The sequence below is a fragment of the Vombatus ursinus genome, unplaced genomic scaffold (assembly GCF_900497805.2).
Source record: "Vombatus ursinus unplaced genomic scaffold, bare-nosed wombat genome assembly UNPS02000749.1, whole genome shotgun sequence".
In the NCBI taxonomy this organism is placed as follows: Eukaryota; Metazoa; Chordata; class Mammalia; order Diprotodontia; family Vombatidae; genus Vombatus; species Vombatus ursinus.
The window spans coordinates 7,702,064-7,714,776 of NW_020940527.1; the positions used below are offsets into that span (position 1 = coordinate 7,702,064).

The 12,713-nt window shown below is 40.9% G+C and overlaps 1 protein-coding gene across 3 annotated transcripts in view; it reads right to left on the reverse strand.

Moving 5' to 3' along the window:
- Positions 1–322: 322 nt before the first annotated feature.
- The window catches only part of KCNMA1 (potassium calcium-activated channel subfamily M alpha 1), a 907,067-nt gene continuing 894,676 nt past the window's right edge, over positions 323–12,713 (reverse strand). Inside the window, exons 30-31 of one of the 3 annotated variants that reach the window (XM_027858884.1) lie at positions 11,004–11,032; positions 323–671 (exon numbers count right to left, since the gene is read on the reverse strand). In XM_027858884.1, the coding sequence (XP_027714685.1) occupies positions 517–671; positions 11,004–11,032 (184 nt within the window). In that variant the 3' untranslated portion in view covers positions 323–516. The remainder of the gene's footprint in view (positions 672–11,003; positions 11,033–12,713) is intronic. The other 2 variants (XM_027858875.1, XM_027858865.1) reach the window with 2 other exon arrangements.

The window sequence follows — 12,713 nt, forward strand, 5'->3', positions numbered from 1 at the left end:
TTTTTCTGGTTTACTAAAATACACATGTACATTGTTGGACCTCTTTTTTTTTTAAAATAATTTGTCTTTCTGAAGTACAATTCATTTGCTGTGGTGACCATCATTCTCCTCAAAGACAGAGAGGGAAAAGAGACAGAGGCTTCTTAAGGAGTCTGGCCACTTACTCATTTTGGCTTTTGGCTTTTTAAAGGGACTTTACTTGACAATGGAGAAAAAGGAAATGAAAAAAATATTTTTTCTAATAAATAAAAATAATTTTAAATGCTAGAGGCTATACATGACTAGTTTTAATATGTTCATTTATAAATGAAATCTTTTTCCCCCAAAGTACATGGAAGCAATATTGAAGGCAGACAAAAGAGAGAGAGATCTGTCTACTTTATTTTTTTTCTCTCATAATTCTTGCTTATCCTAACTTTTCCACCAGTGATTCGGCATGTAAGAGGAAAAAAAGTCACATCACCATTTATGAAGTTTGTCAGGCTTTAAAAAAAATTAGTTCTGGTCTCCTGGGAGTCAACATTCATCTTCAACTTCTCTGATTGGTGGAATCAAGCTGCTTGTAGATTTATATTGGTTGATCTGGTTAGCCATATGGGTGCTCATGGGCTTGATTTGAATGTTTCTGGGATAGGCATTATCCGATTCATCTGTAAACCATTTCTTTTCTGCTAAAGGGCAAAACGGGTAGAGAAAGAAGGAGGGAAAATGAGAAGTTTAATTAGTCCTGTGGCAAAGCAGTCAGAAAGTTCATTAAAAAAAAAAGGCAATCGATAGAGTTTGATGCTGAATAATTACTAAGAAGTACAGAGCTCAGGATAAAGAACCCTGGAACCTTAAACACATCTGTGATGAGACTGCAGCCAATAGTTAGAGAAAAGTGGTAATGCAGTCTTAGGAAACCTGGTATGTTGGCCAACTGGATTGAGGGTGAAATCTCTAGGAATTTCCTCTGGAGTTTGAAGGCTTAGGAGGTTCTGGTAGGGCCGAGCTGGATATGGAATGTAGGTTATTACTGAATATATCCAGCCCTGAAGAATGGGCTGTGAGCTCATGGATTTGAGGGGAGTGTTGACAGAAAAGAGCCATGCATCATTGAGTAATCTAGAGGCCTTGTTCTCAGGCATTCTATGTATTCTCTTGCCTTCACATTCATATTGAATGCTTAACATTATGTCTGCCCAGGGCCACTACTTTGTGTTATCCATGGTCAAGTTTTTTTGTTCTGTTTTGTTTTGTTTTGTATTATTAGGAAATGCATTGTTTTTGCTGAATGTCTGTGCTGACCAGAGGTAGAAATTGAGATAGTGGACAATGTTACCAGAGCAAGATAACATTGAAATAGCTTGTAAGGCAGTAAAATTGAAGTAAACAAATTCCTAGTGGAGATGGCTCCAGAGATGCAAGCGAGAAAAAAATGTTAACAACTCAATATGAATCATGGCTTTTGAAAAGAGTTCAAAGGATCAGGTGATTTGGAGAGTTAGGTAAGAATGCCATAAAACTAAAACCCTTCTGGCAACACGACCATGTTCTTCAGTGAATTCAGCCCAAATCCCTACCTTAATTTAAAAAAAAAAATTTATTCATTTACTTTTGTTTGTTTGTTTGTTTGTTTGTTTATATTTAGCACAGATTGGCCAGACAGAGCCACAACTAGGTCAGGCCAGTGGGACTTTGCCACAGGGAGTCAAATATGGAGGGCAATGAAAGCACATGCAGTACTTCAGAAGCTAGAAATAACAGAGCAACTAAAATAGAAAACTACCCAAACAAGGGATCTGGGGTGAACTCCTTCCCCTCTTACTCCACCCTCCACCCCCAAAGTGAAGGCATGCTTCATGCCGCTCATCCCAGGCATAATTTATGGCTCTACTTTGTGGTACTTGCTCCAGGTGCAAAAATTCCTAGTTACGCCTCTATATCCGGGGGATGAACTTTATGTATAGATGTGAAAATGATGGAGAAATAGCTTTTGGTGTGGGGACTGTATGCCTTGTTTCAGTATTTAATCCCTCATTATCTAATGAGATAGTATTTGTAAAGGCCTTAGCACAATAGGAATTTTTCATATAGGAATATAGGAATTTTCTCTGGAGCTTAGTATGTGCTTAATAAATCCTTTCTTCCTTCCTTCCTTCCCTCCTTCCTTCCCTCCTTCCCTCCTTCCCTCCTTCCTTCCTTCCTTCTTTTCTTCCCTCCCTCCCTCCTTCCTTTCTTCTTCCCTCCCTTTCCTCCTTCCTCCCTCCTTTCCATCCTTCATTCTCTCTTTCCTTCTTTCCTTCTGCCAACAAGAGCAAAGGATCCTAGAATCAGAACTAGACCTTAGAGGCCGTTAAATCCAACTCCCTCAATATATGATGAGGAAACTGAAACATAATAAGATTAAGTGATTGGTTTAAAAAAAAACTATTCTTTGTACCGAGATGGGTTTACACCCATCATGCCATATTCCTCTGGCTTAAAAATCTACCTTTAGAAAAGTAACAGCCTTCCAAATCTTCATCTATATCCCCTGGGACATTTCCTTTAAAAGTAAATTATTAGAATGATTTGTTGGCTCTAATATCTCACTTGGTTTGTTAGTGTGTGTGTGTGTGTGTGTGTGTGTGTGTTTAATTACAAACTAAACACTAAAATTCAATCCTAAAATATTTTGAAACAGGAGACCCCAACACAGCAATGCTTTTCTACTAGTGGTGAAGTAGTTGGAGCCCTCCAACACACCTTGGCTGAAGGTAGGGATGATTTGGTCAAAGCCACACTCATTTTTGTTCAGCCCCCTTGGGCCCCCTCAAGTCGACTTGCCCCTCTGCTTTCAATCTCTCTCCTCCTGCACCCCACCGCCACCCCACTCTCCTGCTCTGGCTCTCTCACCTATTATAATTAAGTTCACTTTGATGTGAACAGATTGGAAGATCGGAATTCATAATGTTACATCCTGCACAGTGAAACTAACTGATTAAGTGCTTTAAATTATTCTCCCTGACAGAATGATAAAGTTACAATCTGTTCTGAGATGATCTACAGCTTGCCAGACTCCTACAGCTTCTTTCTACATTCATTTATCTTTTTGTCAAGCGGAGGGTTGTTTTTTTTTTTAAAGCTTCAATTCCATAGATCTTTTAAAGTCATCAGCACATCTGAATTATTAATGAGGCTTTGGAGGCAAAGCTCCTGATGGGCTGGTTAAAAAAGGCTGTATAAAAATCTGGGACTGTGTACACATCAAAATAATTTCAGCTCCATTTAAAAAACCATTTAGTTCAAGTGTGACATAGATGAACCATTATGCATTTGTGGAAACCAATTTTTTTGTGATCTACGATTAAGCTAACCTTTCAGAGAGGTGTAAAGTGCGATGGTTATCATGTTTTAAAAGCATTGCTGGATCACCTAAACAATTTCAAACTAAGACTTTTCAAATGGCTTGTGCATATGATGGTTTTGAAGGGAGGTACGCACCCGGGCTGTGTTAACCCAGCTTGGACTAGCTTTGATTTGCACCCCACTGGGACTGAGCTCATTTTGCTGAGAGTATTTAGTACAAGGTTGGGTATTTCCAGGCTGGAGGTGAGAAGGAACTCTGCTGATGTAAACCATTAGGTCTTTTTTGGCAAAGGGCCTGAGACAGCTGCAATTTGCTGAAATTTTTATAACTGTTAACGGAGAATAATTGTTCAAAATTTAGTCTTTACAGTTCAATTCACATTGGCATTTTGACCTTTCATGGCACAGAGAATATCAATTTCCTTCTGCCTTCCATAATCAAGGTAGAGTGCCCTTGCCCATTCTCATTTCTTTTTCTCTGTTTCAATTTCTTCTCATTCCCATCAAAGCCCCAAACCCCAACTATGCTGAGGCTATCCAAGTTTCCCCCAAAGTCAAGGTCAGGTTTGTACCTTTCCTGGCAGTTACAGAAGAGTCTCTCCTTACTGAGCGATGCCAGCTCATCCATTAAAGCTATCTGGATAAACCACACACCCGGTTAGAACCTTTGTGGGCATGAAACGGGTAAGAAGTGCAAATATCTAGGTAGATAGATTGGATGTTCAATTTAATTTAATTAATACGTAAGACTGTAAATGGAAATTATGCAAAAATTTAGATCTTAAATTGGTATAAAACAAGGGGACACACATCAGCTATTTCCATTGTTGCTGACGCCATTCCAACCCCAATGCACCATGGCTAAAGCTGGGCCAATTTTGTAAATATTGCCCCTGCCTGTACTTTAGGATGGATGTATCCATTTACAATATATTATATTCCTTGAGTTGTTTCTATTGCAAACTCCCTGATCATTTTGCTGAAGTGGCTGATGGCAAATTTCAGCGATAAAAATACTATCTTTCTCTCCATGGAAGTTATTTCAAGTGGAGCAGAGTCATGAGGGAGAAGTAAATTTGGTCTATTAGTTCTTTTCCACAGATGAAGTCACAGAGGCAGTGGGGTGGCAGAAGAACTGCCTCTGGGGATAGAATGCAAAGAAGGCATTGCCACTTGTTTGGCATTCCTCGTGACTCCAAAGTAGAGTCTCAAGACTCTTTGGGCACTCACACCATGTATCACTGACCAAAAACACTGACTGGTATGGTGTCTCAGGGAGGTGTTTACACTGGCTTGTCAGGGTTAAAAAAAAAAACAATTCTGGTGAGCTCCTGGCCATCGAGTCATAGAACCATGGAGCTGGAAGGAACACTAGAGATCCTTGACTCCCATTTTTCAGATGAGAAGATTGTGACCCAGAAAAGTGGAGTGACTTGTTTGAGGTCACAGGGGCATCTCCAGAGGCAGAGCTGCGATGCCTCAAACCTGATTCCCAGTCTCTGATTTGCAGATTCCCAGATCTGCTTTCTACTAAAGCGAAGACGACATAAACACAATCATTTGTTTTCCACTGTTCATTATGACAGGTTTAGCATTATAGGATTTTGTGAATCATCCCTTATCAAAGGTGATCCATGTTTTATCACTACTAGTATATTCACATAAGAGCATGGTGATAAAGTTTCTTCAGGCTTCTTGAGGTGAGAAATGATCCACTGATAGAATCTACTGTTTTTTATGAGATATCTACGTGGGAAAAGAAGGAAGTCCTGGACTCTCATGTTTCCACTCTGACAGTTTTCTCCAGGTACCCATTCTTGGTGTGTTCTTACCACCACATCAATATAAGAAAGATTATAGTATTTGAGAGAAGCCACTGTGGGCCAACGTGCCATTCCATACCCTCCCTATACCAATGGAATTAACAGGGATGAAAGAAGGTAGCTCCAAGGGTTCCAGTTACTGATTTAAAAATAAAAAAAAAAAACGAAAGAGGACAGACCCTGGCAGACATCTGGATGAGGCATCTTCGAAGGCCAACCATTCTGGTTCTTATATAGGAACAATGAGGAGGATAAAGGAAAAAAGCTAACCCAGACCACCAAGAAGGCAATTCTGGATAAGGAAGCGCTTTGGGAGATGGGAGTGAGAGGTAAGAGTGGTTTCATTTGCTAAGCTGGACTCAAGGACCTAAGGACTCAACAAACAAGGATTTAGTTTTTTGAGTAGGCCTGAGTACTCTTGGCATGGCAGAGGGAAGACAAGAGAATTATTGGTATAAAAGACTAAAAAAAGGAGTTTGCCAAAGTAGACTTCAACAAATTTTTGTACTCTGCATTGAAAATCCCCCTGGTTTCATTATCTACATAGCTGAAAGCTATGTAGCCTTCCTGGGGTAGGGGCTAATTCGAGGGATCAGAGTACTGGACAGAGTTGAGAGCTCCTACTAGAAAAGGAAACAGGAGGAGATCTTGGGAAAACAGGGCTCATGACCCTTACACTATCCTCTGTGCCTCTGAATTTGAGGTTTCTCTCCCATGAAGAGCCCAACTCCAGGAGGATGAGAGGTCATTGGCACAAAGAAGACATCACTTTGTCTCCCACTATCATTTTGCTGCCTTTGTGTGCCTTTCTCTGACACAAGATCCCAATGCAATGAACATATATTTAGCATCTATTATGCAAGACACTATGCTAGGTGCCGAAGATACAAGGATGAAAAATACCATGCTCTCAGAGGGCTTACGATCTAATGCTGGGGGTAGAGAGGAGGGAGTTCACAGAGGCAGAGCATATGACATGTGTACAAATACCTAGGTAGAATGTGATAAGGGCAAAGAGTTTGTCTGAAACAAAGCTTTCTGGGAAAATTCAACATGTTTACAATAGGAAATGTGGATCCCTAGATCTCTTTCATTCCTTTGTTGTTTGTGCTTCTCCTTGAAGAGGACCATGACATGAAGAAGGTGATAAAATGATTTGCAAGTGAATTGGATTTGAGTGAGGGAGGGCTGTGCAAAGTTACCAGCCTCACTGGCTCCTCTGGAGCCATTGGGGTCCAGTGGCAAGATTCAAATCAAGATGACTGGAGATGGCCCCAGTTGCAGTGGCCTTTTTAAGTTAAGATCTTTCCCAGGTCTCAATTTGACTGAGGCAATGCCCATTCAGAGATTAAGGATAGGTAAGAAAAGAGGCAAAGAATGGACTCTTTTAACTAATTAAAAACAAAACAAAACAAAACAAAACAAACAAAAAATGAAATCTATCTGGGAGAGGAAGCCCCTCAGTGTTTCTGGCCAAAACAGAAACAATTGCTATTTATACTGCCTCTGAACCATCATAGCCCAAACAATGACCAAGTAAGGCTTGGACTGGGACCTATTGTTGGCCAATCAATGACAGCCAGAGTAGATTGGGTTTAACATATGGTCCTTAAAAAAATAAAGCTACCCTGCAAACCCCAAGATATCTTGCTAGGTTTCAGTGATCAAAATTTATAATCATTTGGGCAGAACCCTCAGGTAAGGGTATGATTCCATGTGTGGACAGAGGGCAAGGAGGGAAGGAGAGGAGGAAGGGAAGGAAGGAGGCAGTAAAAGAGGGAAGGAGGGAGGCAAAGAGGGAAGGAGGGAGGGAAAGAGTGGAGGGAGGGAAGGAAGAAAGGAGGAAGAGAAGGGAAAGGAAGGAAGAAAGGAAGGAAGAAGGAAAGAGGAGGAAAGGAAGGAAGAAGGAAGGAAGGAAAAAAGGGAAGAGGAGGAAAGGAAAGAAGGAGGAAGGAAGGAAGGAAAAAGGGAAGGGAAGGAAGGAGGAAAAGAGGGAGGGAGAAAGGAGGAAGGAGGAAAGGAGGGAGGCAAGGAAGAAAGGAGGAAGGGAAGGAAAGAAGAAAGGATGAAAGGAGGCAGGGAATGAGGGAAGGAGGGAGAAAGGAAAGGAGAGAGGGAAGGAAGAAAAGAGGAAGGGAAGGGAAGGAAGGAAGGAAGGAAAGAAGGAAGGAAGGGAGGAAGGAAGGAAAGAAGGAAGGAAGGAAAGAAGGAAGGAAGGAAGGAAGGAAAGAAGGAAGGAACGAAGGAGCAGGTTGGATTGCCCAACTGGAACTGGCCGGTTGGGTCCCTAGTGGGGCAGCTACTACTTACTACTCACAGATCATTGTTTGTCCTTCATTCTTGAAGAGGACCATGACATCAGGAAGGTGATGTCATGACTTGCAAGTGAATTGGATTTGAGTGAGGGAGAGGGAGAGCCTAACTCTCTCCTCTGGAGCCATCTGGGTCCAGTGATATAGGTCAGGAAGAGTCCTGATCTATATCAGGCTGAGTCCCCAGGCTGACTTGGCCAAATCTGAACTCCCATTGTTTCTGAGTATCCATCTAGAAGTCAGAGGACCAGTTCTGTGGTAGAGGTAATTGGATCTGTTTGCTAGTTCTGCAGGTTCTGACAGCACTGTCCAATTAAGTCTTTTCACAGTAACTCCTCTCAAGAGAACAGAAAAAGGGGGAGGGAAAAAAAGATGCAGCAAAGGCATTTGGAGTAATTGGACCTGTTTTTCCCATACCACAAGCTGAAGCCTAGAGATAAAATATTTTAAAGGAAAGATTTCCTTTGGGTAGAAACAACAATTGAGAATAACAGAGGGATAACAATGAGCTCCTGCCTTTTAAAGGCAAAACCCAGTTGTTGAAAACCTTGTTCTCCTTACATGAAGTGTCTCGAGTTTTTTGTCATCTTCTCCAGCCTCCTCTCTTCACTGTGATTGCCTACCAAGCCCTCCTCTTCAATAGAGCAGGGAATCAGTTTGCACAGAAGTTAAACTATTTTCATGATCCGGAACTTTTTGATTTCTTCCAGGGCAATTTTTCAATGTGAAGAACATTTTATTTGAAGGGAGGAAAGGCTTAAGCCATGATTAGGTGGACAATACAGCCTGCCTTGCATATTTGTAGCATCAACATTGTGTCCTTCCGCCATTTCTTCTCCTTAGGGGCTCGAATCAGAGCTGCATGGTGCATAGATTTTTGCTTGCGTTTTTGGGGGGCATCGTTGTAGACTCCAGTGAATTTTCCACAGACAGAATGCAGGAACCCTTCCTTGTGACCCACTCCACAAAGAAATCTGAGTTAAGAGCCACTTTTTTTTTTACTTTGAGAAAGAAGTGAGTGGCTATATAATTGGCTGAGACATTGGCTTTCACTATTACTTGTCTTAGGAAAAGCCTGTAGTTTTTGTCCCGTCATTTCTCCTTCTGGAGTGATATTGTTAGAGAAATGTGACAGGCTGCTAGAATTGTCTGCAGGAGAACACAGACACCTTTTCTCTCCTCTTACTGCTGCAGAGCTGCAAAAGGTTCCCCCTACACACCTAGTCTCCTTCCAGACTCAGCTCATCACTGTCTTAGGTGAGGCCTTGCCTGATCACTTCCCTCCAGGAGCCCTTATCTTACTCCTTCAAATAAGCTTCTACTCCACCTATTTTACGTGTCTGTTGCTTCTCCTAGTAGAACATAAGATGCTTGAGGGCAGGAACTCTTTCACTTTTGTCTCAGTGCTTGGCACATAGCAGGTGCTTAATAAATGCTTGTCAATTAACTAATCTGTACCTAAGGTAGTCCCCTTCCTCTTCTGAAAAAGCACAGTTCATCTATCCCTCCCTCATTTTAGAATCCATACACCAGGGTAGAAGATGGCGCTATCAACAGTGTCAGCTGAGGGACTGATGGAGTATGAGGGACTAATGAAAGTAAATCTAATGGGCTAATTTTAAATAGCAATTATCATTATACTTATTAGTGACATTTGAACTTTCAGGGTCATAAATCTTTGTTTATCCTTTTATTTTATTTTTTTTGGAGAATCCTCTGCTTTTGCACAAACATTGGTTTTTGTTTTGGTTTTTGTTTTTTGAGCTAAGACAGGCTCTTCTTACACACCTAGTTTGGCCACTGGGGAATATAAGTAATCCCCAAATCTTATCTCAGACAAGAGTTTTGACTTCATCCCCATCACTAAAAAACTAATGATTTAATCAAGTCCTTAGCATTTTAGGATAAACAGGATTTTGTACCTTGTACCCATCAAATCATTTGATGGCCTCTTTTCAAAGCCAAAGCAAATAGGACTGAATGAGTGGAAAATATCTTCTATCTTAGACTAGAGGAAGTGATTAAGTGAGTTTCTAGTATGTTTCCCTCGGAAAAGTACTGTTTTCTTTCAAAATAACTTTGAAGCTCTTTGCTTCCCATATCCTTACTTGGTTTGTTTGTTCGTTTGTTTGTATGTTTGTTTTTGTTTCTGTTGTTGTTTTGTTTTGTTTTTGAAATGAGTATGAGAAAGTACCAGGCACCCCTGAGTAGTCAGATATACTCCTGAAAGAGGAATGTACAACTTCTACCAGAGGGAGGAGAGCAAAGACTGGTGGGGAGGACATTCCTGGCTCTTGGAAGGCATACTTTGCTGTGATTATCTCACTGGTTGAGTAGGGCTCCTCAGTAAACAAAATAGTGCTTAATTTATGTTTGTTGAATTGAATTTCCTTCCATCAGCAACACTGAACACACCATTATACAAATAGAGTCAACTCTCAATTATCTGAGTTAATGGAGAACAGGGTTAGCTCACAGGTTTAATGAAATGTACAGATAATCCCCAAATCCCGTCTCGGAGGAGAGTTCTCACTTCATCCCCATCAAACCAGATTAGAGTCACTAACAAGGAGATACATTGTTGTTGTTGTTGTTTTGAAATTGAATTAATTCGCCCTTTGTGTGCACCCAGCCTCTGATCAGCATTCACTGTGGACAGCTTGGCACATTGAAAAGGCAGGAGAGAGGTGTATATTTAATGCCCAAACCAAATAACCAGTGTCTAAATAATTGAGAGTGGACCAAAGTCTTATCGTCTAGTCAAATCACTTCTAAATCCAGGGCATAGCAAACTAACACACGTGTGAACATTCCTTTTGGTCATTCAAAATTGTTCCTCCTGCTTCCAAATAGTATTTTAAAAAAAAAAGGAAGAAAAAGTTAACAGAAAAGCAAGTTTGCCAGATGGAAAAGCTGCACATGTTTTCCAAAAAAAGGTTTATCAACTGGCATCATGACTCGATTCGGTAGCTGTTGCCAAGATAAACAGAGAGATGTTCAAAGATGTGGACAGACTGATGATGGAGAGGATGGGATGGTGGGGAGAGGACTGAATGAAGCCAGGTCTCAGGAGAGGGAAATGACTTTGGACTTTGAGCAAGGTACCAAGGAGGGACAGTGAGGACACGTGCAGATTCAAGGTGAACTGGAGGGAGGTGAATCATCAGAGGAAAATACAGAAACCCAAGACCAACGACCAAAACATCCGGGGGAGGGAATGGAGAAGGAGAAGGGGGGTGAAGGAGGAATCCAGCAGAGCAGCAGTGCAGCCTCATTGCTCTTGGCCACTTGGGACATGGGGACAAGGAAAGGGACAGAGGAAGGTGAGGGGAGGGGAGGAAGCAAAGAGAAATAAAACCACAAAAAATAACAATAAAATAAACAAAGCCATAACAGAATAAAGTTTGTAACTCCTTTTTTTTTTGTTTGTTGTTTGTTGTTGTTTTTTTTTTTAATTTCACAAGTTTTCACAAGGACAGCGTTATAGAAGAAAACCCACAGCAGAGGCTAGGGCATGCAGAACCATTAATTATCATACCTTGGCCCATTCTATTCATCCTTGTTGCACTTTAGAGAGAGAAGTAAGCTCTGTAAGTTTTACAATGCTTTTAAACTGTCATATTTCCTGTTGACAACTTTAACTGGCACATCCTTGTAGTTATAAATGTTCTGAGGGCATAACTTTATAACCTCCTTTGCAAAGGATGCATGAAAAAAATTTTCATGATCCAGAACTAGTGTATATAGAGTTATACATAGTTACAGATAATATTATATCTATATATCTATATATCTATATATATTTGAATGAAAATAATTGGAGAATACCTTCCACTCACAGGGTTTCTAGTCCATCTTAATACACATACATGTAGTATATATATATGTATATATATACACATATACATACATATATATACATATATATGCACACACACACACACACACACACACACACACACACATAAACATATATATATATCCCCTATTCCCTGGTGCTGGTATAGTTCTAGGGAGGTGCCTGCCGGCAAAGCCTCACTGAGTTTGTCCATTCACACAGCAAGCAAATCTCCAAAAAATATATACATATATCATGCTTGGGAAAGTAGGGGATCAAAAACTGTACTCTGAAATATGAATCATAAACCTCTTCCAAGCTGGTACAGCTATGACTTTTACTTATCCCCACCCTCAAGTTCCCCAACCCCACCCCTACTCCCCAGCCCCAGCTAAGAGAATTGGGGGAAAAATCCCCAAACAAACTAAAACATGCTTTCCTAATCACCCCACCAGACTCTTCCCACTAGCTATCCAATCTCAAAAGATTCCAGAGCTTGGCTGTAGTGGGAAAGGCTAATTTTTAGGAAGCATTTCTGTGACTAGTTGTGAATAGTCTGGCCAAAGACCACTGAATTTTGCATTTTGGGGTAGGGGAGAAGGCAGTTTACAGGTCCTTTAACTAACTGCTATAAAAAAGGGGATGCACCACAAGTTTTTGGCCCATTGTGCTCCTCCTTGACTAGGTCCGTAGGTGCCAGGTTTTTGGGTTTTGGTTTTTTTCTCTTCCTTTTCACTTGGCTAATGAGAGTCTTTCTGGATGAGCCAAGGCATGAAGAGGATTTGTGCTCCTTTAAAAAGACTCCTAGGCCAGGACTTTTTAACCCCTTCAATTCCCCTGGACAACTGGGGACAATGCTACCAGAAGCCATGACTTCTCAAGGGCATTGGCTGCCTTTGCCTTTGTTTTTTTTTGTGGGCTCTGCCTCAATCCCACTTTCTGATTTACTTTTGCACGCTGCGACCTAGAAAAATATTATCTGTTTCTTGTTTTATCTTCCTTGGCTGTCTCATTGTATCAGACCCACACAGTGCCAGGGATCAGGGCCTACACAAATCAACCAAGTTGGGGGAGGGGGGCAGGGCGGAGGGTGAAGATCCCCTGAGGATATGTGGAAAAATACTTGCTCTTTTCTGAGCGTTATTTATTCTGTACATAAGGTGAGTGATTCACCTTTGAAAAGATGTAAAAGTCCCAGGAAGGCAGTTTTTAATGACTTACATCTGATATTTATGATACATATGGCTTTTCATCCCAAATGTCAAAAGGAAAAGGAAAAAAAGAAACAGTTTTCTATGTGGCAGCACACAGAGACAGACTAACAATTCAATATGTAATTAGACCCTTTTTACTTAAATTAAATTACTAGAGTTTGCTGTCTCCATGAATGGAATACTGTTATTGTTTCTT